This window comes from Dryas octopetala, chromosome 7 (assembly GCF_963921425.1).
Source record: "Dryas octopetala chromosome 7, drDryOcto1.1, whole genome shotgun sequence".
In the NCBI taxonomy this organism is placed as follows: Eukaryota; Viridiplantae; Streptophyta; class Magnoliopsida; order Rosales; family Rosaceae; genus Dryas; species Dryas octopetala.
The window spans coordinates 1,657,202-1,682,412 of record NC_141372.1 but is presented as its reverse complement, the minus strand read 5'-3'; the positions used below and the strand labels follow the sequence as shown (position 1 = coordinate 1,682,412).

The 25,211-nt window shown below is 39.4% G+C and overlaps 5 protein-coding genes and 1 pseudogene across 5 annotated transcripts; all 6 read right to left on the bottom strand.

Moving 5' to 3' along the window:
• Positions 1 to 313: 313 nt before the first annotated feature.
• LOC147278264 (Protein phosphatase 2C family protein) lies at positions 314 to 4,298 on the bottom strand. The gene is made up of 5 exons (XM_086252551.1): positions 3,909 to 4,298; positions 2,745 to 3,667; positions 1,809 to 2,133; positions 1,350 to 1,499; positions 314 to 969 (listed from the first exon to the last, which is right to left on the bottom strand). The coding sequence occupies exons 2-5, from the start codon at positions 3,497 to 3,499 to the stop codon at positions 673 to 675; spliced, it is 1,527 nt and encodes a 508-aa protein (XP_086108677.1). The 5' UTR covers positions 3,500 to 3,667; positions 3,909 to 4,298; the 3' UTR covers positions 314 to 672.
• A 724-nt stretch (positions 4,299 to 5,022) lies between these two features.
• Positions 5,023 to 6,829, bottom strand: LOC147278263 (cytochrome P450 734A1-like; annotated as a pseudogene).
• A 3,310-nt stretch (positions 6,830 to 10,139) lies between these two features.
• On the bottom strand, positions 10,140 to 14,303 carry LOC147278262 (cytochrome P450 734A1-like). Its single transcript, XM_086251695.1, has 4 exons — positions 13,671 to 14,303; positions 11,624 to 11,868; positions 10,756 to 11,119; positions 10,140 to 10,646 (listed from the first exon to the last, which is right to left on the bottom strand). Exons 1-4 carry the CDS (start codon positions 14,148 to 14,150, stop codon positions 10,227 to 10,229), a joined length of 1,509 nt encoding a protein of 502 aa, XP_086107821.1. The 5' UTR covers positions 14,151 to 14,303; the 3' UTR covers positions 10,140 to 10,226.
• Positions 14,304 to 15,337: 1,034 nt separating this feature from the next.
• On the bottom strand, positions 15,338 to 17,278 carry LOC147278261 (cytochrome P450 734A1-like). The gene is made up of 4 exons (XM_086252342.1): positions 16,796 to 17,278; positions 16,352 to 16,596; positions 15,887 to 16,250; positions 15,338 to 15,766 (listed from the first exon to the last, which is right to left on the bottom strand). The coding sequence occupies exons 1-4, from the start codon at positions 17,270 to 17,272 to the stop codon at positions 15,338 to 15,340; spliced, it is 1,515 nt and encodes a 504-aa protein (XP_086108468.1). The 5' UTR covers positions 17,273 to 17,278.
• A 495-nt stretch (positions 17,279 to 17,773) lies between these two features.
• Positions 17,774 to 20,281, bottom strand: LOC147278260 (cytochrome P450 734A1-like). The gene is made up of 4 exons (XM_086251694.1): positions 19,707 to 20,281; positions 19,370 to 19,614; positions 18,529 to 18,892; positions 17,774 to 18,419 (listed from the first exon to the last, which is right to left on the bottom strand). Exons 1-4 carry the CDS (start codon positions 20,190 to 20,192, stop codon positions 18,000 to 18,002), a joined length of 1,515 nt encoding a protein of 504 aa, XP_086107820.1. The 5' UTR covers positions 20,193 to 20,281; the 3' UTR covers positions 17,774 to 17,999.
• A 1,018-nt stretch (positions 20,282 to 21,299) lies between these two features.
• Positions 21,300 to 24,748, bottom strand: LOC147278259 (zinc finger protein GAI-ASSOCIATED FACTOR 1-like). The gene is made up of 4 exons (XM_086250432.1): positions 24,256 to 24,748; positions 23,764 to 24,160; positions 23,435 to 23,628; positions 21,300 to 22,443 (listed from the first exon to the last, which is right to left on the bottom strand). The coding sequence occupies exons 1-4, from the start codon at positions 24,392 to 24,394 to the stop codon at positions 21,674 to 21,676; spliced, it is 1,500 nt and encodes a 499-aa protein (XP_086106558.1). The 5' UTR covers positions 24,395 to 24,748; the 3' UTR covers positions 21,300 to 21,673.
• Between the last annotated feature and the right edge of the window lie 463 nt (positions 24,749 to 25,211).

The following is a 25,211-nucleotide window of genomic DNA, read 5'->3' as shown; positions in this document are numbered from 1 at the left end:
TTTTGGTGCAAATCGGTGTTTTTTTTTGGCCGTTGTTTGACTTTTACAATACTATTTAAGTAATTCAGATGGACTCCAGGCCCAGTGGGCCTCAGGCCCATCGCAACTTGTTAATACTGTGCGTAAAGGTGTAGTTACCGTCTACAACGAGTATTCTCTGTGTGTCTGCTTTTCCTTCCATACTTTTTGTGACCGTTTGGAAATCAAAGGGAAAAAAAAGCAAAAGGAAATGCAGTACAACTACAACTAAAGGATCCCCCATCCGGAAGATAATACAACCATCCAAAATCAAAGAAAGCATCAGCTCTATAGATGCCTTACGAAGCATAAATGTGCATTTGATTTGACAGTTCAACAAGAACAACCAAGAAGAGTGCATCTGGCCTTTAGCAAAGTGAGCCATATAAGAAAAACATGACAAAATCAAACTACAAAATGCTATTTGTCTTTTACATAAGCCCTTGAACATTTGGCTTTTACATAATCCCTTGAACCGCCATAGAGAATGACTACAACAGCAATGGAAACAAAAAATGTGGAATGTAGCATGTACATATGAGAGAGAGTGAGAGAGAGAGAGAGAGAGAGAGAGAGAGAGAGAGAGAGAGAGAGAGAGAGAGAGAGAGAGAGAGAGAGAGAGAGAGAGAGAGAGAGAGAGAGTCCATTTTTGTGTTATGCACCACTTGAACTGTTAACATATGAAACTACAACAGTTATATCATCAAGCTTGCCACCATAATAACGGAACCCAGCATCTTGAGCAGCAGTGGAGAAAGGTGTCTGCCGGTCTCTATCTTGTGCTCGTTGGCGTGCCAATGCTGCTATCTTTTGAGCTGTCACCTGAGGCCCCAAGCCAGCTCTCATGGCGTGAACCACCACTGCTGTGATCTCATTGTTGTACAAGTTGTCAAACAGCCCATCAGTTCCGGCGATTATGACATCCCCAGGTGCAACAGGAACTGTAAAAACCTGAATCAAACATAGGCAACTTCAAGCAACTTAGCTGGTGATACATACTACAATCACTAAAAGTTATTCAATACATTGCTGAAAAAGGTGAAAAATCATCAACCATGTTCTCAAAAGTTGTTTCTGCTACAAACTCAAAAGATCTATTTCAAGATATTAATCAACCATGGTAAGGAAATTTGAGGAAGCAAAACTCATTTCAAAATATATTTAACAGAAATCAGGACAAAAGGAAATCAAGAATGCAACTGACAAGTGGAAAATATATTACAAACCAAGAATGGAGTGAAGAATAATATGCCAACACAGGATTGTCAAGGTACCAAGCAAATGCTATGTAAGCCATTACTTTATGGTCCTAAAGAAAATATGCTGCTGACCTGGCCAGAGCTAGGTAGATCGCCATGGTGTCCACTCTCCAGTTGATAGGTAAAGTTAAAATCATGCTGCTGCGCAGGGGATCTAAAGACAGTGCACCCATCTCGAACCACCATAAACCCACTATCACCCAAATTAATTGCATGAATACCCTGCATTGAGATTTCAAAGAGTTAATTTATGTTACCAACAAAATCAGTATGATAAAACAAAATAGCATTATTCCAAGATCCTTCAAATATAATTAATGGCCAAAAACTGCTCTTACTTTTACTACATCAGACAGCATGCAAAGTTCATTTTTTCCAACATAGGGAATTTTTTTTTCAAATGGCCTCAGAAAAATGGATATCTGTTCCCTTGATACCTAGCATGAACCAATGGTATCACTTTGAAAAGGAAAAAGCTAAGGAGAACAGATATTATAAACATCCTGCTTAGAATGAAGGGAAGTTCCACACCTGTTCTGTGAGTGCTATAATACATGCTGTTGAGGAACCCTTGGCTTTGGTACTTGAGTGAGCTTTCTCCAATACCCTAGCAGGGTCAACTGAACCCTTGGGCTCCTCCTGAACAGCACTTACTGAATTTGACATGAGTTCTCGGGAATACAATCCAGAATTAACACCAAGATCTGCCCATCCACCAACACCATCTGCCACCCCTATTGCTTGCTCATTCACACAAATAAAGTGAGCATCCTCCCCGCCAGTTTCTTCTTTATCGGGATGGGGCAGGTAGTAAGATCCTGAAGTAAGTTTTAGGGACTTTCCATCTGTAATCTTCCTGTAGTCATTGCAACATAGCTTTAACATATGCTGGGACTTATTGCACTACTAAAAATTATACAGATTAATTACGGCAGATATTTTTCCCTTACAATATATGGAATGTTTAATACTCTTATTGTTCCAATTCAGCTGATTATAGTTCGGTAACCTTCTGAAAATTTCTCTTACAAGTCAAACACTGAGAGGGCCATCACAATCTCATAAGTTGGTAATTAAATGATAAAAGTACAAAGATATGTAAGTGACTGTTAAACAAAATATAGTATCACAGGAAAAACATTGATGAAGCTCTCAGGGAAACCGGAAACCTAACTGTGACTTGTGAGCACATCACATGTTTAAGAATTTTTTCATCAAATCCAGAAAAGCAAAAAAAGAGCCAAACTCTACAATCTTATTTATCCAATAAAATAAAAGGAATATCTCGTTGCAGGATGTTTGTTTAATAGAGAGCTAGAAAAAAATTAAATCAGTCAAGATGCATGTATAAACTTATATGCCACAATAAAAAAAAACAACAACCAAGTAACATCTCAGAAACTAACATGGAAACATTTCCAACCCAACTTAATAAGAGAATGCTAAAAACAGGTGTGTGGAACTTACTGATCACTTGAATCTGCAGAACTTGAAAGGTTCTCCTCAGGAGCAGAACTATCAAAAGACACATCATGGGCAGTCCCAGCAGAAAAGCATGTAGATGAACTATGAAATTCTCTTGACCCTGATCCTTTAATTGGGGAGAAATTGCACCATTGCTTTCCAACTTCATATATGAAATACCCATAAATTGCATTAGTGTTGGGTTGCCTGCTTTTTTTCAAACTCATGCTAGCTCTTTGACAACAGTCAGAACTTCTACTTCTGTTATAAGATGTAGACGAACTTTCGGGTACCATTGAAAGGAGCCCATGTCTTGAAGTTAAATTATCTGGGTAGCATCCCCCAAATAAAGCTCTAGAACCACACGCAGCCATAGTTTTATGCTGAAACTTGCTTCTGGTTGGAAGCTGACTGGGCTCACAAAGCGCGCAATCAATATGATACCGACAAACCTGGAATGAAGGCCCTGACACAGATGGGATTGAAATAATGCGTGAAATTTCTCCGACAACAGAAATGTGCTTTCTTTGGTTAACTAACTGTGAATCCGACCTTGCAGCGACCACAGTGCCAGGCGGCAAAAATGCATGAAGGTCTGAAATAGTTGAAAATGGTCTGGAATGGAACAGCCTAGAATTTCCAAACAACAATTTCCCTTGCCTAATTAGCCCGTCTACCGAGTCCTGAAGCGCACCTTCCTCCCTCACAATTGATTTCTGTAATGCAGTCCTAAGCTTCGACAAATAAGAAGATGACATCTTACCCTCTAAAACAAAACAGCTTAGCTTCAACCCCTCTATTGCAGAGAACACAAAGGTTACCACAGTAGGCAAAATTAAATCTCATAACTATCTACACATCTCTTTCTAAATTAATTTAATATATGATCCCCAATCTCCCACCATATATCACAATAATTCAGAAACCTGACAAAGAAACAAAAACGGTTCACATAATAAGTCAACGAAATTCGTATCCGCACATAAGGAAATAATGTATATATATATATAAGCAAATTGAAAGAGCAGTACTGCAGTAGTGAGCTAAAATATTTCTTACTACATATGCAAAATTCTCAACAATTTTTTTTTTAAATCTTAAAAAAAACGAAAGCCAAAGTTACAAAAACGGAAAATAGCCGAAAAATTAAAGAGATGGAAATCTCACCAAGCTCAGCGATCGGAATCGAAACCCTAACCCTAAAAAGCACCCCCAACCTCCACTTATACTCCTCAAAACAGAGCTCAAACTAGATGTCAATCTTCGGAGTTAGGTGGCACCACGAGTCTCTCTTTCTCTTCTAACTCCCGAAACTTCCACGATCGTCTTCAAGTCTCCAACGGTTAAAAAAAAAAGGTAGAATTCAGAAATTTCTCAGGTAAGGATTTTATCATTTCTTTTTTTGTTTGAGAAAAGGATTTTATTATGGTTTTATGCTAGGGTTTTTACTTCCGAATTGTTTATTGCAAAATATTCTAAATGCCGATATATGGTATAACTATTTTACCACCGGTCGTACTGATATTTACGGAATAAGTCCGGTCGCTTATGATCTGTGACGAGGGTGGGTTTGGTAGTTTGGTGTCAATCAAACGACTAAATCGGGTCCGCACGTGAAGACTTTTATCCTTCCTAAGCCTTCACCATCCATATTGGCATATTTCACGATTTCGTCCAATACTCCAATAAAGTAGGAGCCTAGGTGGATAAGCTGGTGGTCTTCGCTAAGGTGCGCTGCGAATATACTTTATGTTTCGGAAAATTACATCCACCCCCAGAGAAAAGTCATATTTCTAAATGATCTCCGTTTATTTATAAATCATCCCCAGAGTTTTTCTAATATTTTTAATCAAGGGAAATGATTAGTTTGATCCAGTTTGGGTATTTTTTTCAATTAAGTTCCTCTAATTTTAGTTTTTTCAATCACGTTCCTCTAATTTTAGTTTTTTCAATCAAGTATCTATAGGTTTTTTTTTTTTTTAGAACCATCAAGTATCTATAGTTTAGTTAAATTTACATTTAAAAAACTTAAAATATTCATCAATTGTTTGATGAAATTGTCAGTTTTGTTGCTTTAATTTAATTCTTTAAAATTTATTTAATGCATGATTTTATGGGTATTGCATGAAGTGTTAGATATAAATTTTAAAATTGCATGACTAACTTTTATTGAATAATTATGTTGATCCAAGTCATCCAACACACATTCTATATATATACAATTTCATATAGAAGTATCATAAAGCACAAAAACATAAAATCCACCCAGGAAAATCGTTCATTAGAAAATCCTACTAAATAGGATTGGAGCACCATACTGAGCCTCAAAGGTTACAAACATAACAGGGGCATGAACATATGTCGGTGATACAGAAAAAGAATAATGCTGAATAATCATAGCTAAGACAATTTTCAACTCAGCCATTGCTAAATTTTGACCTACACAAATTCTAGGTCCCATCCCAAATGGAAAGTATGAGGCTAGATGCTTTCGAGGCTCGGTAAATCTGAGTGGGTTGAAGTCATTAGCATCCTCTCCCCAAATCTCAGTGTCGTGCTGCATAGCAGTCAAGGCCGAATAGAGCTGTACCAGCAGGAATGTCGAGGCCATAACTACCAAGCTTAACCCTTTTAAATGCCTGCCTTGTCAGCAACGGGACTGGAGGGTAAAGCCTCAGTGTTTCATTGACTATCAAAGTCACCTATTTTAAAACGTCAAAGAAATCATTAAGACATTAGGAACAAAAAATATTAAACAATAAATGTTCTTTTGTAATTCTTGTTAGACAGTTTGAAATACCGAACTTACGATTTTAAGGTTGTTTAAATTCTCTGCAATTGGAAGTCCATTGTCTTTGCATATGCGTAGTACTTCTTCTAGGGCCTTACTTTGCCATTCTTGATGCTTTGCTAGAAGAAGAAGAGCCCAAGTCAAAACATTACCAGTTGTCTCCTTTCCAGCAAAGTAGAAGCTCTTACATTCGTCTATGACTTCTTCCTCCCCTAATTTCTCCTCCCCACCATCCTCACTTTTATAGGAAGACATTAATAGACTAAGTAGATTACTCGCATTTTCTCTTCGTTTTCTATTTGTCCTGATCAACATCTGCACTGATTCACGAGTTTCCTTCTCTAGTCTCCACCTATCTTTGTTGTCTTTGGTAGGCAAAAACCTGCATAAGGTTACAAACCAGTAATGCTAGGAATACCAAAGCAAATCTTCAATCTCAAAATGAATTTAATTTATTTCTAACAACTAAGTAAAACGTTACCTAAATCCCGGAATGTAGAGACTTCTACTGGCCTTAGTATGCAGATGCATTTGTTGTTCTTGCAATTTAAAAATACGCTTTCCTTCTTTAAAATTGTTTCTAAAAGCTGTTATCGATATTATATCTGCTGAAAGCTCATGAAGTTCTTTGTAAACATCTATCTCAAATTCATCTCTCTCTCCTCTTAAATTCTCCCATTTCTCAAGCATGTTTGTGGTACTAGCCACAATTTCTGGCACCCAACCCTGCAAAAATAAATAAATATTAAAGTATTTATATCAATTATATTTTAAACAATAAGAATAATTTTTTTTTTTTGACTTATATAACAAGCACCTTGACTCGTTCTATGGTGAAGGCCTGGTTGGCAATCCTCCTGTGAAAGGCCCATTTCTCACCCACAAGCCCAATAAGGCCCTGCCCAAAGAGCATCTTAGAGGACGGGTTAAACGGGTTCTTCTCATACGATCCGCTCGTATTCATTTGCACCTCTTTGATCATATCCGGGTCCGCTAGTAAAAGCCTGGGCGTTGACCCGAACCAATACAAGAAATTCTTCCCGTACATGCGGGACCATCTGTGGTAAAATGGAGAGGCGCGGTGTAGGATATCGTGGTGGAATGGGATTGGCTTTGACTGAACTTCTTCAATCAGACGGCGCATCTCGGCCGAGTTTCCGACTATCGAACGGTAGCCAGGGCCTCTTATGCCTTGCCTTTGAAAGTGCTTTTCCATTCTCCATGGAGTCCATATGGTTGTGTACAAAAATCTCAAGAGAACGATAACAAGAAAAGCAACAAGCAAAAGAAGCAGCATCGTAAGTCATAACAGAGAGAGAGAGTGCAGGGGAGGGTGAGACTTCATACTTATTAGTTAAGAGCCTAATAGTGATTAATGAAGTATTTTAAAAAAACAAATGATTAGAAAAGGGTTAATTACATATATATACCTCAACTATACATCACTTATCAGTTGGGTATCTCTGGTTTAAAAACTTTCATTAGGGTACATCAACTTATATTTTTTGTCAATTGAATATCTCCGTTAGTCTGACCGTTAACTGCTGAGTTGGCGCTGATGTGACACATTGACTTGACATTTAAAAATAGATAGGTGGACAAAAATTAATTAAAAAACCTAATTAGAGTTTAAAAAATGATACAAAATATAAAAAATAAACACAAAATTAAAAAATGAAAAAAAAAATGGCTGAGAGCCCAGCAACTTCGCACCCTCAACCCACCTATCTTCGCCTCCCTCCCCCTCTCTGGCCAGCAACTCGCAGCCTACACCCTCTTCCCTCCCCCTCCCCAAGTCCACCACCCAACCCACTCACCTCTCTCCCAATCTCCGGCCACCAGGTACCTCCTTCTTCGCGTCGGCAACCCTCCTCCTAGCCTCGTAGCCGCATCTTTCTCTGCTGGGATCGACACTACCAGACCCAAGGGGCCGGCGACATCACCGACCTCCAATCTGGAGCCCCTCACCCCTCACCCCCCCTCGGCGCCCCCTCTCCCAGCAACACCACTGGGTTCTCACCCCCTCGACACAGCGAGTCCCTTGGCACCTTCAATTTGGTCATCTAAGCTGCGACGGCGGCAATTCGAAGGGAAAAGCTGTCGGGCTCCACCGTTGACTTTCTGTTCCCGGCAGCGATGCAAGGTCGGACCAACCCCCACCTCGCTCCCCTTCCTCCCCCACCTTTTCCCCACCCCGGTCAACTCGTCGATCCCGAGCCTTCCCGCCATAACTGACGGCGAAGGTCAGAGCTTTTCCGTCGCCAGCCAGCCAGAGTGCCATGGACTCTTCTACGAAGCCGTTCTGGTGGTGCCTGCAGTTGTTTTCGTGGTGTACATGGCGGTCCACGCCAAGAAGAACCTCACGAAGCTCTCAAATGGCAGGTCGTATATTATGATTTCCTATTATGCCCTTCTCTGGGTCGCTACCCTTCTGAACCTCGTCTGGTGCTCTCTTCAGGTTGGTGGGTTTTTAGGGTTTTCAGATTTTGGGTGGCTTGGCTTTTACACATTGTGATTGTGGTTGATGTTTGATACTTTAGGCTTGGCAATGCTCTGTTGGGAAGGAGGTTGCTTGGAATGTGTTGTCATTGTTCACAGCTTCTGCAATGCTGTTTTTGGAGATTAGCTTGGTGGCTTTTTTACTGCAGGACAATTACACGAGTGGGGTAGAAGCTTTAGCTCATACTTTCATTGGATTTGGGTTTGGGGGAGGTGGGTGCGACTGGGTTTGGGGGAGGGGGGTGCGACGGGCCAGGGGGGTTGGGGTTGGGGGGGAGGGCGAGGGAGGTGGAGGGGGTGGCCTGGGTTTGCGGGGGAGGTGGGGGGTGTCTTAGGTTTGCGGGGGAGGGGCGATGGCCTGGGTGGGGAAAGGGTGAGGGAGGAAGGGGAGGGAGGGTGCTAGGTGGGGGTTGGCTTTTTTTTTTTTTTTTTTCAATTTTATATAATTTTAATGGTTTTTTTTATTTTATTAATTTTGGTTTAGTGGCTATTTTTAAATGCTAAATTAATATTTAATGGTGGGGTCCGCGTGTACCACGTCAGCGCCACGTAGGCATTTAACGGTATTCCTAACGGCCAGACTAACGGAGGTATTCAATTGACAAAAAACATAAGTTGATGTACCCTAATGAAAGTTTTTAAACCAGAGGTACCCAACTAATAAGTGATGTATAGTTAAGGTATATATATGTAATTAACCCATTAGAAAATATTAATACTCTATTGCTCTGGATGGTGAGTTGGTGACTACATATTTTATTGCATGTGCAGGGTCTGCAGGGGCATCTAGGTCTACATAATTATATAAATATGATTTAGGGTCACTTCAACAATTGCCCAAATGGACAATTTTGTCACTTAAACAATTATAGATAGGGGTGGGTTCGGATCGGTAACCGAACCGAAACTCCTAAACCGAAGACCGAACCGAACCCCTCCGGTAAGCCTCCACGGCAACCGAGACCGAGACCGAAAAGCCGGTAAACCGATGTTCGGTCAACCGAAGAATTCGGTCGGCTCGGCTCGGTTATGGGCCTAGACCGAACACATGTTGGGCCATGTTTTGGGCCACATTTTGGGCCATTTTTGGGCCTTGACTCCATTCACTAATTTAGTATAATATATTAATATTATGGTTTAGGGTATTTTTAATTAGTTTATATATATTAAAAAACATATAAATTAAAATTATAGGGGTTTATAAATTTATATATGTTTTATATAAATTATAGAAATGTATTATATAAAATTATAAATTATTTATTAGAAATGTATAAGAAATGTATTATAAATGTATAAAAATGAATTATGTAAATGATTTGTTAAATATATTCGGTTCGGTTCGGTTTACCGATGGTTTAAGGATATGAAAACCGGGACCGAGTCCGAACCTCCCGGTTCGGTAGTCAAACCGAACTTCCGGTACGATTTTATTTCGGTACGGTTTTTTTCGGTATCGGTTGGGCCGGTTTCGGGCTCGGCCTCGGTTTTTCGGTCAACCCGACCCATCCCTAATTATAGAAGACAATGAACCTTCTTCTGTTTTTCATTTAATTTTAGTCGCATACCAATATGACTATATGAGAGTTGGAAACATTTTCAAGCAACCATTAACATATTCCAAATAGTTAGATGTAAATAATAATATCCAAGCTTTTTGAAAACAAAACATAACCTTGAAAAGGAAATGAAGGTAGAAACTGCTAAACGTGGAGATGTTACCCATATTAGTATGTGTCATCTTTCTCCTTTTGTTTTAGTAATATATGCGTGTATGGTAATTACAAGCATTTGGTTGGCATATAATTCTCAGGCATTCTGTTTTCAACAGCAAAATTGTGTGGCTATGTTGGATTGGAAATGCTACAACTCTACAAGAACATGAGCTTGAGAAACCTGAACTAAACGTACATACCATATTTTGAAAGAGTGAAACTATTCCCACTCAACATATTTTTTCAGCCTGTTTCAAATTTTTAAAAAATGTTAATCCACTTTCAAATTCCTAGTTTCTTCTATTTTTCATTTTAATTTTCGTTGAGCAAAAAAGCTAGAGTTGAATATGGCAATCATTATCAATAAAACAGCAAGCCATTCTTGGCAGAGAATACAGGACATGGTTACAGTAGGACTGTAGGAATCAGTGTTTTGAGGCTGTGCTGTACGAAAAGATATATATAAACCCCTCCAAATTTTCAATTTGGAATCTTGCTAAAGAGGATTTGAGCGCCATGTTGGGGCAGTAAACTCATAATCAGCATTGGGGCATGAACATATGTTGGTGACACCGTGAAACAATAGTGGCGGATGATGATTGCTAAGACTAGTTTTGCTTCGACCAAAGCTAAATTTTGACCCGGGCAGATTCTATGCCCCAGACCAAATGGAAAGAATGAGCCTAAACGCTTTCCAGGTTCCGAAAACCTCAATGGATTGAATTCATTTGCATCTTCTCCCCATATCTCTGTGTCGTGATGGACAGCAGTCATGGCCAAATAGAGTTGTGTGTTAGCAGGAATGTCCAGGCTCCCAAGCTTGACCTTCTTTGTTGTTTGCCTCATGAGCATCACAGCAGGAGGGTAGAGCCTAAGTGTTTCATTAACTATCATGCTTATCTGTTCAATAAACAAGATGTTACTTAAATTTAATTTCTAAGTAATTTATATACTTTCATATATAGAAGGCACCAAAAAAATTAGTAAGACACTTAGATACTGAACTTACAATCTTAAAGTCATTCAAATTCTCTGCAACTGGAAGCTTATTGTCTCCACAAACGCGAATTACTTCTTCCCTAGCCTTGATTTGCCAGTCCTGATGCAGCGCGAGAAGGAGTAGTGCCCAAGTCAAAAGATTCGCAGATGTTTCCTTTCCTGCAAAGTAGAAGGTCTTGCATTCACCTATAATTTCTTGTACCCCCAATTTGTCCTCTTCACCATCCTGATTCTTATAAGAAGACATTAACAGGGTAAGCAGATTTCTGGAATCTTCATTTGTTTTGCAATTATTTGCGATCAGCATTCGTATTGATTCACAAGTTTCCTTGTCTAGTCTCCACCTTTCTCTGTTATTCTTGGTAGGCAAAAACCTGCGCACTAAAATAATACAATGAGAATTGGCTTTGTTGAATTAAGAACATCATAAATCCTATAGGCTTCAACATTCATAAAATTAAGACATCAATTTTCTAAATCAAGTCACTTCTACATGTAACATATTTGCTGATAAAAGTGGACTCCTCTTTGTGATCAATGTTACAAATAGTTTTACTTTCCAATTATTTATATAAAGTCCCAGTTTTTCTTATTATAGTTATAACTTATAACCACATGGTCCACATTAGAATACATCATATCACAGTTTAGGAGTATAACACTCAAGAAGACATGCTCACTTTGCTTATCTATAAAACTGATAGCAATTTTTTATATAAAGTAGTGCAGTTATTTCTTTTCTTTCCCATTACTTGCAATACAACCTGTCAACCTGTCAACCTTCATGTTCTAGTTCAGTCAACCTAAGCAGATATATAGAGGTTTGAATTGAATCAGTCACATTTTGTCTTTAAATTTGAAAATTGAAGTGTCATCACCTGAATCCAGGAATGTAGATGCTCCTAACTGCCTTAGAGAAAAGATGCGTTTGTTGTTCTTGTAAGTTGAAAATACGCTTTCCCTCCTCAAAACTGCTTCCAAAAGCTGTCATCGATATCACATCCGCTGAAAGCTCATTAAATTCTTTATGCACATCCATCTCAAACTCATCTCTCCCTCCTCTTATACCCTCCCACTTCTCCAACATCTTCATAATACTTCCCACAATTTTTGGCACCCAAACCTGCATAAAAAAATATAGTCAATAAGGAAAATCCCCTTCAAATTCATTTTTTCTACACTAAAACCCATGATATTATTTTCGTGTGTTAACCCCTTTGACCACTTGCCAACTCATCATTCTTTCTATTTTTAGATTTTTTAAGAGTGCTGTTATTTGCATTTTTTTTTCTTTTTGCACACCCTTTAAAAAAACCCAAGAAAAAAGACTACTTTGCCCCTCCCCTCTTTCCCTCTCTTTCTCCTTCCCTCACCCACACACCCTATCCCCTCCATACACACCCCATCCCCATCTCCATCTCCTCTTTTTCTTATTCTTCTTCTTCCGCCCACCCTAACCACCTCCCCCCGAGCCCTCCCCCTCCTCATTCTCTCTTTCATTTTTCTCTCCCTGAAACCCAACTCAGCCCCTCCTCTCTCTCCTCTCGCCCTGCAGACTGCAGCCAAAACTTTCAACAACAAAAAAATTGCAGGGGGTTCAGCACTGGTCCGCCAAACCCGTCCAAGCGGCAGCCACCGTCCAAGACACCAAGAAGAAAGGGAGAGGAAAGACGGAAAAGGAAGGGTGGTCGTCGGAGTTGGACAGACAGACATAGAGAAAGGGAGAAATGAGAGGGGGAATGAGAGAAAGAGAGAGAAATTGAGAGAGGAAAGAGGGGCAAGGAGAGGGTGGGTGGTCGCTGGCGGTGGTGGGCTTCAATGGTGGTGGGTTCCTCAGCGTGGTCGGGGAGGGGTGCATGCTTGTCTGTGTATTTTTTCTTTTTGGTTTAGGAAGGGTGTGCAAAAGGAAAAAGAGATGAGGGTATATGGTCTTCTCCCTTAGGGTTTTTTTTTTTTTTTTTTTTTTTTTTAAGAAGGGGTGTGCAAAAAGGGAAAAAAAAAAAAAAAAAGGTAGCAAATAGAAGTCTATTTTTTAAATTTAAACTTTGTAAATTCCTCATATGCCCCCATTCCTATTTAAAATGTTTTTTCTTTAGTTGACTTTTTATTTTTGGTAACATTTGTATTTACTCTTTACAATTTTTGTGCTTTAAATGCTAATGATTCATTGTTGAACATTTTTTTTTATTGTCAATCATGAATGCCCATATATGATTTTTTTGAATTATATTAATAATTAAAACAAATAAATAACCTACAAATAATTCTCATAAATATATAATGATTGAACCTAAAAAAAAATATAAATATAATGAACATACACACAATTTTAATGAACTCTAAATCATTAACAAATGAATTACCTACAACAACTAATGAACCTACATACAATTATTTTTTAGTGATAAATAACCTACAAAAATTAAAGAACCTATATGAATTAAAACACCTACATTATAATGATGAACCTACATATAATTCTCCTTGTAGATTCTTTATATTTGACTCAATCATGGTCTGAAAAAGATATATATATATATTGATCAAATGAGAAAATATATCTATATATATATCACACCATAAAAAGTGCCTTAAATTAAGTGTTTAAATAAATGGAAGGAGATTCATTTTTTTTCTAATGGGAGAATTAATGGCAATTAAAGAGTAACACAATTTGAAAATAATTACATAGTGGCACAATTTGTAAATAGTAGAGATCTAATGGAATATTGTTATCTTACATGGAGCAGAATTTTAAATATGGATTTTAACTATTAAAAAAAAGTAATGGTGTTAAACTCTAAAAAAATAAAAAAATTAATGAACTAATACCGAAATCACCCTAAAAAATATATATAAAAAAAATTAATCTCTAAAATGAAAAGCTTATTAGGCATATTAAATGGGTTCATAGAGAGTGGTCACTTTGACTTGCTCCACTTTGAAGGCCTGGTTTACGATCCTTCTATGACAAGCCCATTCATCCCCTTCAAGCCCAGCAACACCCTCTCCAAAGAGGGTTTTAGTTAGAGGAGTGCAGGGTATCTTTTGGATCGACCCACTCGATTCGGCAAAGACTTCCTTGATCATGTCTGGGTTGGCTATTGCCACCCTGGGCGTGGCCCCAAACCAGTACAAGAAATTCTTCCCGTACATGCGGGACCAGGTGTGGTAATTTGGGGCCGCGCGTTGGAGGATGTCGTGGTCAAAAGGGACTCGCTTGGACAGAGCTTCTGCGAACATACGGCGGATCTCGGCGGAGTTTCCGAAGATCGGACGGTAGGGAGGGCCCTTCAGACCTTGCTTTTGGAAGTGTGCTTGTGTCCTCCATGGGACCCATATGGTTGAGTAGACAAATTTGAAGAGGAAAATAAGAGGAAGGAAAAGCAGAAGAAGGAGATGCATGATTAAAATCTCAGAAGCAGAAAGAGGGAAGCACAGTTTTAGAAGTGAGATTGTGGATTCATGTGAAAAGAAGCTGACCACTGAAGCTGCTTAATTACATTGTCTACTTATACACTTGAATATACAACTTATATGTTCCTACATCATGTAGCATAATTTTATTACATTACTGAAGAGAGAGAGAGAGAGAATAAATACATTATCTACTTGGTGTAGCATACATTATAGATGATGTAAGGAAAGGTTATCTTTTGATAAACAAAGGATCAGAAGATAGTAACATTTGAGCACACATGCATGGCTTTTGGTGACTGTTTTCTTGTGGAGGGACAGCATCGGCATCTAAATCAGCATTTGCAATTTATATCATGTAAATATAATTTTGAAATAGACTGCTACCAACTGGACAAACAAACAGACCGAGCAGAACATTTGAACCACCATCACTTCAAATTACTACCAGTCTACCACTTGGACTTGCGTACATTTCCCCTTGTGCTGCACTCGCTAAGCTATTCACATCATCACCTACAATTCAATTGAACTTCGCCTAAAACCAAAACGAAACTATTGAGAAGCAAAGCATCTCTCACAAGATAAAGAAGATCTACAGATTCTACACTACTAGACTACTACTATATATCAGCACAAATTACAGATGACCAAAAAGCAAGTCTCTCTGATCCTTCCTCATCTGACTTCATTCCAGTAGAAAATCATCTCCAAAAAACAATTGTGGGCCCTAGAGCAAGGCCGGCCCATTGGTACCATTTCTCCATGCTTTTTGAAAACAAAATATAATCTTGAAAAGGAAATGAAGGTAGAAAATGCTAAACGTTGAGATGTTGCCCAAATTATTATGTGTCATCTTTCTCCTTTTGATTTAGTAAGAACTAAGAAGTGTATTTGGTAATTACAAGCATTTGGTTGGCATATAATACTCATGTATTCTGTTTTCAACAGCAGAACTGTGTGGCTAGTTGGAATGGAAATGCTACAAATCTACAAGAACATGAGCTTGAGAAACCTAAACTAGGCGTACATACCATATTTTGAAATTGCATGCCAAAGTTTTATTGCATAATGATGCTCGATTCAGATTCAACGTCACACGTACACTTCATCAATATACAATGATAATTAAATGCATAAAAGCACAAAACCACCAAACAAAACCCTGGAAATCTTCAATCGGAGATCCTACAAAAGAGAATTGGAGCACCATATTGAGCGGCCGCAAAGGTAATGGACATAATTGGGGCATGAACATATGTCGATGACACTGTGAAAGAATATTGCTGAATGATCATAGCTAGGGCTATTTTCAACTCAGCCATTGCTAGATTTTGACCTACACAAATCCTAGGTCCTATCCCAAACGGAAAGTATGAGGCTAGATGCTTTCGAGGCTCGTTAAATCTCAATGGGTTGAATTGAAAAACATCATCTCCCCAAATATCAGTGTCATGATGCACAGAAGTTAAGACCGCATAGAGGTCTGTATCAGCAGGAATGTCCAGGCCATTGCTATTGAGCTTAACCCTTTTAGATGTATGTCTCATGAGCATTGGAATTGGAGGGTAAAGTCGTAGTGTTTCATTGATTATCATAGTCATCTGTTGATCGAAAAAGGTCAAAGAAATAATTAAGACATTAGGATACATGAAGTATTAAATGAGAAACGTGATTTTATCATATGATCTAACATATTATATTGTCAAACATTGAAAACTTACGATCTTAAGATTATTCAAATTCTCAACAACTGGAAGCCCAGTGTCTTTGCATATGCGTAGTATTTCTTCTCGGGCCTTGAATTGCCAATCTAGATGCTTTGCTAGAAGAAGAAGAGCCCAAGTCAAAACATTACCAGTTGTCTCCTTTCCTGCAAAGTAGAAGGTCTTGCATTCGTCTATGACTTCCTCTTCATCCATTTTGTCCTCTCCACCATCCTGACGTTTATAAGGAGACATTAATAAACTAAGGAGATTTGTCGAGTTTTCTCTTTTATTTCTATTAGCCACGATCAACATCCGCACTGATTCACGAGTTTCTTGCTCTAGTCTCCACCTCTCTTTGTTATCCTTGGTGGGCAAAAACCTGTGTAGGTTACAAAAGTGAAACAAAACAGACATCAAAATAAATCACAAATATGTTCAAAATGAATCTTTTTTATGTCTAACAACTAAATAGATGATCACCTAAATCCAGGAATGTAAATACTTGAGGCTGCCTTAGTATGAAGACTCATTTGTTGTTCTTGTAATTTAAAAATACGCTTTCCCTCCTCAAAATTGCTTCCAAAAGCTGTTCTGGATATCATATCTGCTGAAAGCTCATGAATTTCGTTGTAAACATCTATCTCAAATTCATCTCTCTCTCCTCTTAAATTCTCCCATTTCTCAATCATGTTCGTGGTACTAGCCACAATTTCTGGCACCCATGCCTATAAAAAAAAAGCATAATTAAAATAAAATGTTGATGCTAATAATCTTGTAAATAAATATGGCAGTTATTGAGTAACTCAATTGGAATGTCCATAGAATTACTTATAATGCACCAAGTTCAATCCCACTACCCCATATCGTAAAAATAAATAAATAAAAAATCTTTAAAATAGTATTAGATAAATCATAATTCATCACCTTGATTCTGTCCATAGTAAAGGCCCGGTTGGCAATCCTCCTGTGAAGCGCCCATGTCTTGCCCTCCAGCCCAATAAGGCCTTGTCCAAAGAGCATTTTAGTGGACGGGTTAAACCCGCTCTTCTCATACGACCCATTCATGAGTATCTCTTTGATCGGATCCGGGTCCGCAAGTACAAGCGCGGGAATCGACCCGAACCAGTACAACAAATTCTTCCCGTACATGCGGGACCATGTGTGGTAAAATGGTAACGCGCGGTTGAGGACATCGTGGCAGAACGGGATTGGCTTTGACCAAGCTTCTCCATACAGACGGCCAATCTCAGGCAAGTTTCCAAGTACTAGATGGTAGGCAGGGCCTCTTATGCCTTGTCTTTGAAAGTGATTCCCAACTCTCCATGGAACCCATATGAATGTGTACACAAGTTTCAAGAGGAGGATAAAAAGAAAAGCGACAAGAACAAGAAGAAGCATCATGCATATGCTCACATAAAAACAGTCAAATTTAACATCACCAAATGAATAGAACAGAGTACGGAGTCGAGAGAGAGAGAGAGAGAGAGAGAGTTCTTCAGGGTAGAGGCTACTTATTACTTAACAGCATAATTTGTTTTTTTAACACAAACTTATATGTTCTTACATTATTTAGAACAACTAGCTTAATATTCTTACATTACTGAAGAGGGACAGGGCTAACACATAAGACAAAGTCGCAGAGACAGTGTGTGTGTGTGAGAGAGAGAGAGAGAGAGAGCATACATTATCTACGTAGGGTAGCATACATTGAATTATTGAAGTGATGTAAGGAAAGGTTATCTTTTGATAAACAAATGATTAGAAAATAGTAAAATTTGAGCATACATGGTTTGTGGTGACTGTTTTCTTGTGGAGGGCCAGCAGGGGCATCTAAATAAGCATTTTCAATTTATATCATATAAATATAATTTTGAAACAGACTGCTACCGAACTGGACAATTTTGTCACTTAAATTCTGTAATTTTCTTATAAGATGACAAAACTTTCTTGTAATTTTCATTTTAAATTTCCTCGAGCAACAAAACAAGAGTTGAATATGGTCATCATTATCAATACAACAGCATGCCATTCTTGGCAGAGGATACAGCTCATGGTTACAGTAGGACTGTAGGATCAGTGTTTTGAGGCTTTGCTGTACGAGAAGATATATATAAACCCCTCCAAAATTTCAATTTGGAATCTTGCTAAAGAGGATTTGAGCGCCATGTTGGGGCTGTAAACTTATATACAGCATTGGGGCATGAACATATGTTGGTGACACCGTGAAACAATAGTGGCGGATGATGATTGCTAAGACTAGTTTTGCTTCGACCAAAGCTAAATTTTGACCCGGGCAGAATCTAGGCCCCAGACCAAATGGAAAGAATGAGGCTAAATGCTTTCGAGGCTCTGAAAACCTCAATGGATTGAATTCATTTGCATCTTCTCCCCATATCTCCGTGTCGTGATGGACAGCAGTCAAGGCCAAATAGAGTTGTGTGTTTGCAGGAATATCCAGGCTCCCAAGCTTGACCTTCTTTGATGTTTGCCTCATCAGCATCACAGCAGGAGGGTAGAGCCTAAGTGTTTCATTAACAATCATGCTTATCTGTTCAATAAACAAGATGTTACTTAAATTTAATTTCTAAGTAATTTATATACTTTCATATATAGAAGGCACCAACAAACCTAGTAAGACACTGAGATACTGAACTTACAATCTTAAGGTCATTCAAATTCTCTGCAACTGGGAGCTGATTGTCTCCACAACCGCGAATTACTTCTTCTCTAGCCTTGATTTGCCAGTCCTGATGCAGCGCGAGAAGAAGAAGTGCCCAAGTCAAAAGATTCGCAGTCGTTTCCTTTCCCGCAAAGTAGAATGTCTTGCATTCACCTATAATTTCTTGTACCGCTAATTTTTCCTCTTCACCATCCTGATTCTTATAAGAAGACATTAACAGGGTAAGCAGATTTCTAGAATCTTCACTTGTTTTGCAATTATTTGCGATCAGCATCCGTATTGATTCACAAGTTTCCTTGTCTAGTCTCCACCTTTCTCTGTTATTCTTGGTAGGCAAAAACCTGCGTATAAAATAATACAATGAGAATTGGCTTTGTTGAATTAAGAACAACATAAATCCTATATGCTTCAACATTCATAAAAATTAAGACATCAATTTGTTAAATATGGTCACTTCTACATGTAACATATTTGCTGATAAAAGTGGACTCTTCTTTGTGATCAGTGAATGCGTTACAAATAGTATTACCTTCCAATTATTTATATAAAATCCTAGTTTTCTTTTATCAATATAACCGCATGGTCCACATTAGAATACCTCGTTTAGGAGTATAACACTAAAGAAGACATGCTCTCTCTGCTTGTCTATAAAACTGATAGTAATTATCTATACCAAGTATTGCAGTAATTGTTTTTCTTTCCCATTACTTGCAATACAACCTTCATGTTCTAGTTCAGCCAAACTAAGCAGATACATGGAGGTTTGAATTGAATCAGTCACATTTTGTCTTTAAATTTGAAAATTGAAGAGTCATCACCTGAATCCAGGAATGTAGATGCTCCTAACTGCCTTAGAGAAAAGATGCATTTGTTGTTCTTGTAATTTGAAAATACGCTTTCCCTCCTCAAAATTGCTTCCAAAAGCTGTCCTCGATATTACATCCGCTGAAAGCTGGTGAAGTTCTTTATGCACATCCATCTCAAACTCATTTCTCCCTCCTCTTATACCCTCCCACTTCTCCAACATCTTCATAGTACTTTCCACAATTTCTGGCATCCAAACCTGCATTAAAAATAAATTAAAAGAATATATATTAATCTCTTAAAAAGAAAAGCCCATTGGGCATATTAAATGGGTTCATAGAGAGTGGTCACCTTGACTTGCTCCACTTTGAAGGCCTGGTTTACGATCCTTCTATGAAAAGCCCATTCATCACCTTCAAGCCCAATAACACCCTCTCCAAAGAGGGTCTTAGTTAGAGGGGTAAAGGGTGTCTTTTGGACCGACCCACTCGAATTGACAAGGACTTTCTTAATCATGTCTGGGTCGGCTATTGCCACCCTGGGCCTGGGCCCAAACCAGTACAAGAAGTTCTTCCCGTACATGCGGGACCAGGTGTGGTAGAATGGGGACGCGCGTTGGAGGATGTCGTGGTCAAAAGGGACTCGCTTGGACAGCGCTTCTGCGAACATTCGGCGGATCTCGGCGGAGTTTCCGAAGATCGGACGGTAGGGAGGGCCCTTCAGACCTTGCTTTTGGAAGTGTGCTTGTGTCCTCCATGGGACCCATATGGTTGAGTAGACAAATTTGAAGAGGAAAATAAGAGGAAGGAAAAGCAGAAGAAGGAGAAGAAGATGCATGATGAAAATTTCAGAAGCAGAAAGAGGGAAGCACAGTGTTAGAAGTGAGATCGTGGATTCATGTGAAAAGAAGCGTTGAATTTTATAGATTGTAAGATAATTACTTTGCTAACGACTGAAGCTGCTTAATTAATTTACTTAAAAAGGACTGAGTGGAGTGACAATCCGATGACTTTCGGTTTCGGAGAGAGAAATTTTAATTTTTAATGTTAGTGGTTACGTTATAGAAGCGTAATCTAATTGTTTATATGATATGCTTATTCTTTAATTGTTATTATTCTGGCACCCGGCCCAACCCTGGCATTTGTTATTATTGGTCATAAAGCCTAGTCAAATTTTCAATTTCAGTTAAACTTTCCATGTACCCGTTTCATTGTAGTTTGTTTATTGTCTACCACTCTAGCAGACTGGGACTTTACCTATATACAGAAATGAAATCAATTAATATGTGTCGTTATCTGTCTACTTGGATAATCATGATGCCTCACCTACTTGGATTGTTAAGTCAAACAAACACACACGAAGAACAAGGACAAGATAGATTTTGAAATATTTAAGTTATATATTTTGTTGAGAAAGATTTTTATGTAATTAGTGTATACATTATTATGTCTCACTTAAATCATTAAGAGATAAGCACAATTTATATAATAAATAAGTTCATTTGTTTGAAATGAATGGTGGGGCATGGATTTGTACCACCGTTTTGTACCAAATAATGGAGCTAGCTCGATCTGCATGCCCTCACCCCACCGTTTTGAGTTTTGACGAGAAGATACCACGGCGCCGACCACTGTCACTACCATAAAACCAAACGGGCCCACTAGTAACTAGTGATCAATCAGCCAGCATTCACTTGAGCAGTCGGTAGGAAACAAATGCATCTACCAACTCACTCTACTGACCCAGCGGTGACCCACCAACATCACACAATTAAGCACTGTCAAAACCCACCAGGTCCAATTTAGTTTTGATTTGACCACCGTACCACCTCATACAGTCGTACACCGCCATCAGTACAGCACTCCCATAGTCCCATGTGGCCATTAATGAAGCACCACCGTTTACATCAAAACACAACCAAACTAGTCGAGCAATGACACAAGGGGAGTAAAAGGAATTAATAATCAACATTGGAACCACTATCACTTCGACTTACGTACATTTCCCTTTGTGCTGCACTTGCTAAGCTATTCACATCATCACCTACAATTCAATTGAACTTTGCCTAAAGCCAAAACAAAACGATTAAGAAGCAAAGCATCTATCACAAAATAAAGAAGATCTACAGATTCTACACTACTAGACTACTAGTCTACTACTATGTATCAGCACAAATTACAGATGACCAAAAAGCAAGTCTCTGATCCTTCCTCATCTGACTTCATTCCAGTAGAAAATCATCTTCAAAATGCAGGAGTGCCAACTAGAGTCCATTGTGAGAGTAATTGCCCCATTCACCTATGAAAATGAGGCTAGCTCTAGAATAAGGCCGGCCCATTGGGCTTTACATCTTGTGCACCTTCCCATGACTCTCTGGCTGCAACATTGTAGCCGCCGCTACCACCACCACCAAATGAATGGAGCAAAGCCGAAAGTCCCCCTGTGGAAGCACCGCCGCCACCACCAACACCTATGCTCAACCCAAGAAGGTCACGCGTCATGGGCTGATCCCCAAACGCCGAAGATGGGCCCATCATTAGATCAGTCAATCGGGCAGTACTACTCGTAGTGGATGGAAGTTCAGGCCCAAGCCCGGTACTATCTTGATGAGCTGGAGATGAGGATGACGTGGCTAACCCAAAGCCGCGGAGCAGTGAGGCGTTTGATGCGGCGGCGCCCATTTGGGCTGCCTTCTGGAGCAATGCGGTGGCGGACATGGGGGCAGGCTGAGCGTAGTGGCGGGGGTCTTGGTGGCCGTCAGGTGTTGGGAAGAGGGAGGAGGATGCATTGCTGGAGAGGTAAAGAGAGGTGGAGAGAGAGAGGGACGTGGGTTCCATGGCAGAAACTGTTGGGATTGTTGTGGACCCATCTGAGCGGCCCAAGGCGGGGACTAGATTGGAGAATGAGGATGCCGATGCTTGCGGTGGCTGTGAGATTGCTGAGGCAGTGGAAGGTGCAAATATGCTTGCAAATACACTACTACCGTTGCTGCAATTTCCGGTTGAGGTGGCAGCAGCAGTAATTGCCGCAGTGGTTAAGCATGTTGTAGCCGGCGTTGGCGGCGAGAGTATTGGATTTTCTGGCAATTCTGCGACGATCAGAAGACATATAATCAAGGAACCATAAATATTATAATATCGTGAACAACAACTAATTAAAGAAATTGAAAGCAAAAGATATACAGGCAATGTCAAGTTGAAAATTTGAAATCCAAATTAAAAAAGGCGCAGCTTTAAAATTTTGGCAACTCCTCCTCGTTAGAAACAAATTTAAACTTGAAAGCTTAAGTTTTATAAAGTAAAAGGAGAAAGGAGAGGCAATAATAACATCCTTTTTCTTCAATTTATTTCTCTTTTATGCTTTTAACTCTCCCTCGATTCTTGAGCTCCCTTATCACCCGTGCATCCCCATAGTCATAGACAAATAGTACTACGCTCTCTCTACTCAGAAAGTTGCATTTTATTCTAACCCACGTGAGAACGACAACAAAGAAGAGACAGAACACGGCCATAAATACCAGCCTATTAAACTACAAGATTTAAAAAATATATAATCAATGACATGAAATACCAGCCTAGGCTTCAAAAAGGATCCGATTCTTCCACAAGGACCAAAATTTATGGTGTACAAACTTTCATAAACATATTTTGTTATAAATGAAGTTCGAGTACGCATTTACTACTGAATCCATAACTTTATTTGTTAACAGTATTATGATAAATTGATAATCTCTGATTAACTCCGACTACGAAATGCAATTGCTGGGTAGCCCACAATGCACACTCTCCCAACTAAAAAAAAAATCCTAATAACAATAATAATGATAATTACATAAAACAAACATAAAAATTCATTGTACCTAACATTTATCCACGTTTAAAGTACTGCAATAATGCGGGCCCAAAAAAAAAAAACTGCAATAATATTTACACAAAAAACAAGTACTGTAATAACCATTTTACGTATCAAAAACTCCCTAGCTAGGTCTGACCTACGTGTAAACAAGAAACGATGTAGCATGATCATGACATTCATACATAAACAAAATAAAACACATTTATTGATTTATGAAATTATACCTGAGCTCTGAATAGACAAAGCTGGAGACACCACAGTGTTGGACGGTGTGTGTGGCGGTGGAGGCGGCGAAGCCACCAAACCTTTCCCATTGGAATTAGGATTTCCCTCTGAGCTAATTGCTAGGGTTTGAGCCTTGGCACTCTCTTCTGCTAAGGCATCGCAGAAAGCCCTATGCGTTATAAAGCTATCCCTCCTAATTCAACATCAAGCAAAACGACAACGTTAACAATATGTAGCCAAAAGGAAAGCTTTTTTTTTTTTTCTCGGGAACCAAACACATACACCAATTAAAACGAAGAAATCAAAGTTAACGAGGACGATGGGAAACCTTGAGAATAAAGTTCCGCAATCGCACTTGTACTCTCTGGTGCCACAGGTCTTCATGTGCGCCTTCCAATCGGACTGTACGGCGTATTTCTTCGAGCACCGCTCGCACTTCCACTTCTTCTCGCCATGCTTTCTGCAGAAGTGCTTTTTGATGCCGGTGAGGTCGCCGAGGGCTCGGGTCGGGTTGTGGTGCACGCACGAGACCTCGGGGCACACGTAGACCCGCTTCCGGACCTCCTTGGTCGTTCTCTGCCTCAGCTTCCATGGCAAGTTGTGGCCTCGCCGATGGAGCTGCAAGTTCTGGTCGCGCTGGAACCCTTTGTTGCAGATCTCGCACACGAAACGGTTCGTCGCGAGCAGAGTTTTCGGCGACAGAGCGATGACCTCCGCTTCGGGATCTGAAAGAAAATCGAATTAAAAAGAAATTAGCAAAAATTAGACTCTAATAGTCTAATCTAACTTCAAGGTTTGGCGATCGATCTTATATATATACCTGGCATTCCGGGGAGGTTTCGCTTTTTCTTTTGAGGCTCCACCGGAAGAGTCGTGGTCTGGAGAGCAGAGGAAGATAACCTGGCTTCGCCAGAAGCTGTAGAAAGTGTCACTGGTGAGGAATTGTCCAGCTCCCCCATTTTGCTAGCTCGCTACCTACTATTCAATCTCTGAGCTCAAAGCTTCGAAGAAGCTGACTACTTAGGGTTTCGATTCTGATTAAAAACCAGTGGCCTTCGAGAATACCAAGACGCTTTCTGATTGTTTCCCGGGAAATGAGAAATTCCCAAGAAAACCGACCAAATTTTGCTCGAATTTAATTTACTAGACTCTCTCTTGCTTGTTGTTCAACGAAGACCAACGAGAACACCGATTCAACTCAGTCATCGAGGTGATGGCCGGACATCCAAAGTCCCATTAGGCGGCGCGGCTCCATAACTGGAAAATGAAACTATTAGAGAGAGAGAGAGAGAGTGAGATACAGGTAGAGAGAGAGAGATTTGAACGGATAGAGAAAAACAAAATAAAATTAATCTAAAAAATGGTTAAAGCGGCGGCAGTTAACCATGGTTAAGCTTCGAAGCTACTTTTTAACTAGGGTTAGGGGATATACCCGATCCCAATGAGCCAAGTCTGAGCTTGTCGCTGATAGTTTAGATTTGGGCCGTCCACGTGTCGCAATAACCGGGCAGATGACATTTGTCGGAGGAAGTCGGACTAGGCGGTGCTTGTCTTTTAGCGCAAAGGTTTCAACTATTTTTCTATTCTATTATACTAAACAGTAAACCTTTTCATATAAAGACATCAACGTTCCATAATTACCTCTAAAGACAGTTATGCCCCTGATGAACAAAGCTAATCACTGAAACGCAGGACTGTTTGGGCTTTTCGTATTATATCTTCTAGTTTTGATAAGGGAAATTCTTTACATACGTAATATACTCAAAATTTTTTTTT

Excerpts from the sequence above, each read along its gene's own strand:
- LOC147278264 (XM_086252551.1), bottom strand. The coding sequence starts at position 3,499 with ATGTCATCTTCTTATTTGTCGAAGCTTAGGACTGCATTACAGAAATCA. Across the intron at positions 2,134-2,744 it reads TCTGCAGATTCAAGTGATCA|GAAGATTACAGATGGAAAGT; the intron begins GTAAGTTCCACA and ends CAATGACTACAG. Across the intron at positions 1,500-1,808 it reads TTATAGCACTCACAGAACAG|GGTATTCATGCAATTAATTT; the intron begins GTGTGGAACTTC and ends ATCTCAATGCAG.
- LOC147278262 (XM_086251695.1), bottom strand. The coding sequence starts at position 14,150 with ATGCATCTCCTTCTTCTGCTTTTCCTTCCTCTTATTTTCCTCTTCAAA. Across the intron at positions 11,120-11,623 it reads ATCTACATTCCTGGATTCAG|GTTTTTGCCTACCAAGAATA; the intron begins GTGATGACACTT and ends TTTAGTGCGCAG. Across the intron at positions 10,647-10,755 it reads ATTTGAATGACTTTAAGATT|ATAAGCATGATAGTTAATGA; the intron begins GTAAGTTCAGTA and ends TTTATTGAACAG.
- LOC147278261 (XM_086252342.1), bottom strand. The coding sequence starts at position 17,272 with ATGATGCTTCTTCTTGTTCTTGTCGCTTTTCTTTTTATCCTCCTCTTG. Across the intron at positions 16,251-16,351 it reads ATTTACATTCCTGGATTTAG|GTTTTTGCCCACCAAGGATA; the intron begins GTGATCATCTAT and ends TAACCTACACAG. Across the intron at positions 15,767-15,886 it reads ATTTGAATAATCTTAAGATC|ATGACTATGATAATCAATGA; the intron begins GTAAGTTTTCAA and ends TTCGATCAACAG.
- LOC147278260 (XM_086251694.1), bottom strand. The coding sequence starts at position 20,192 with ATGCATCTTCTTCTCCTTCTTCTGCTTTTCCTTCCTCTTATTTTCCTC. Across the intron at positions 18,893-19,369 it reads ATCTACATTCCTGGATTCAG|GTTTTTGCCTACCAAGAATA; the intron begins GTGATGACTCTT and ends TTTTATACGCAG. Across the intron at positions 18,420-18,528 it reads ATTTGAATGACCTTAAGATT|ATAAGCATGATTGTTAATGA; the intron begins GTAAGTTCAGTA and ends TTTATTGAACAG.
- LOC147278259 (XM_086250432.1), bottom strand. The coding sequence starts at position 24,394 with ATGGGGGAGCTGGACAATTCCTCACCAGTGACACTTTCTACAGCTTCT. Across the intron at positions 24,161-24,255 it reads AAACCTCCCCGGAATGCCAG|ATCCCGAAGCGGAGGTCATC; the intron begins GTATATATATAA and ends ATTTTCTTTCAG. Across the intron at positions 22,444-23,434 it reads TTTGTCTATTCAGAGCTCAG|AATTGCCAGAAAATCCAATA; the intron begins GTATAATTTCAT and ends TGATCGTCGCAG.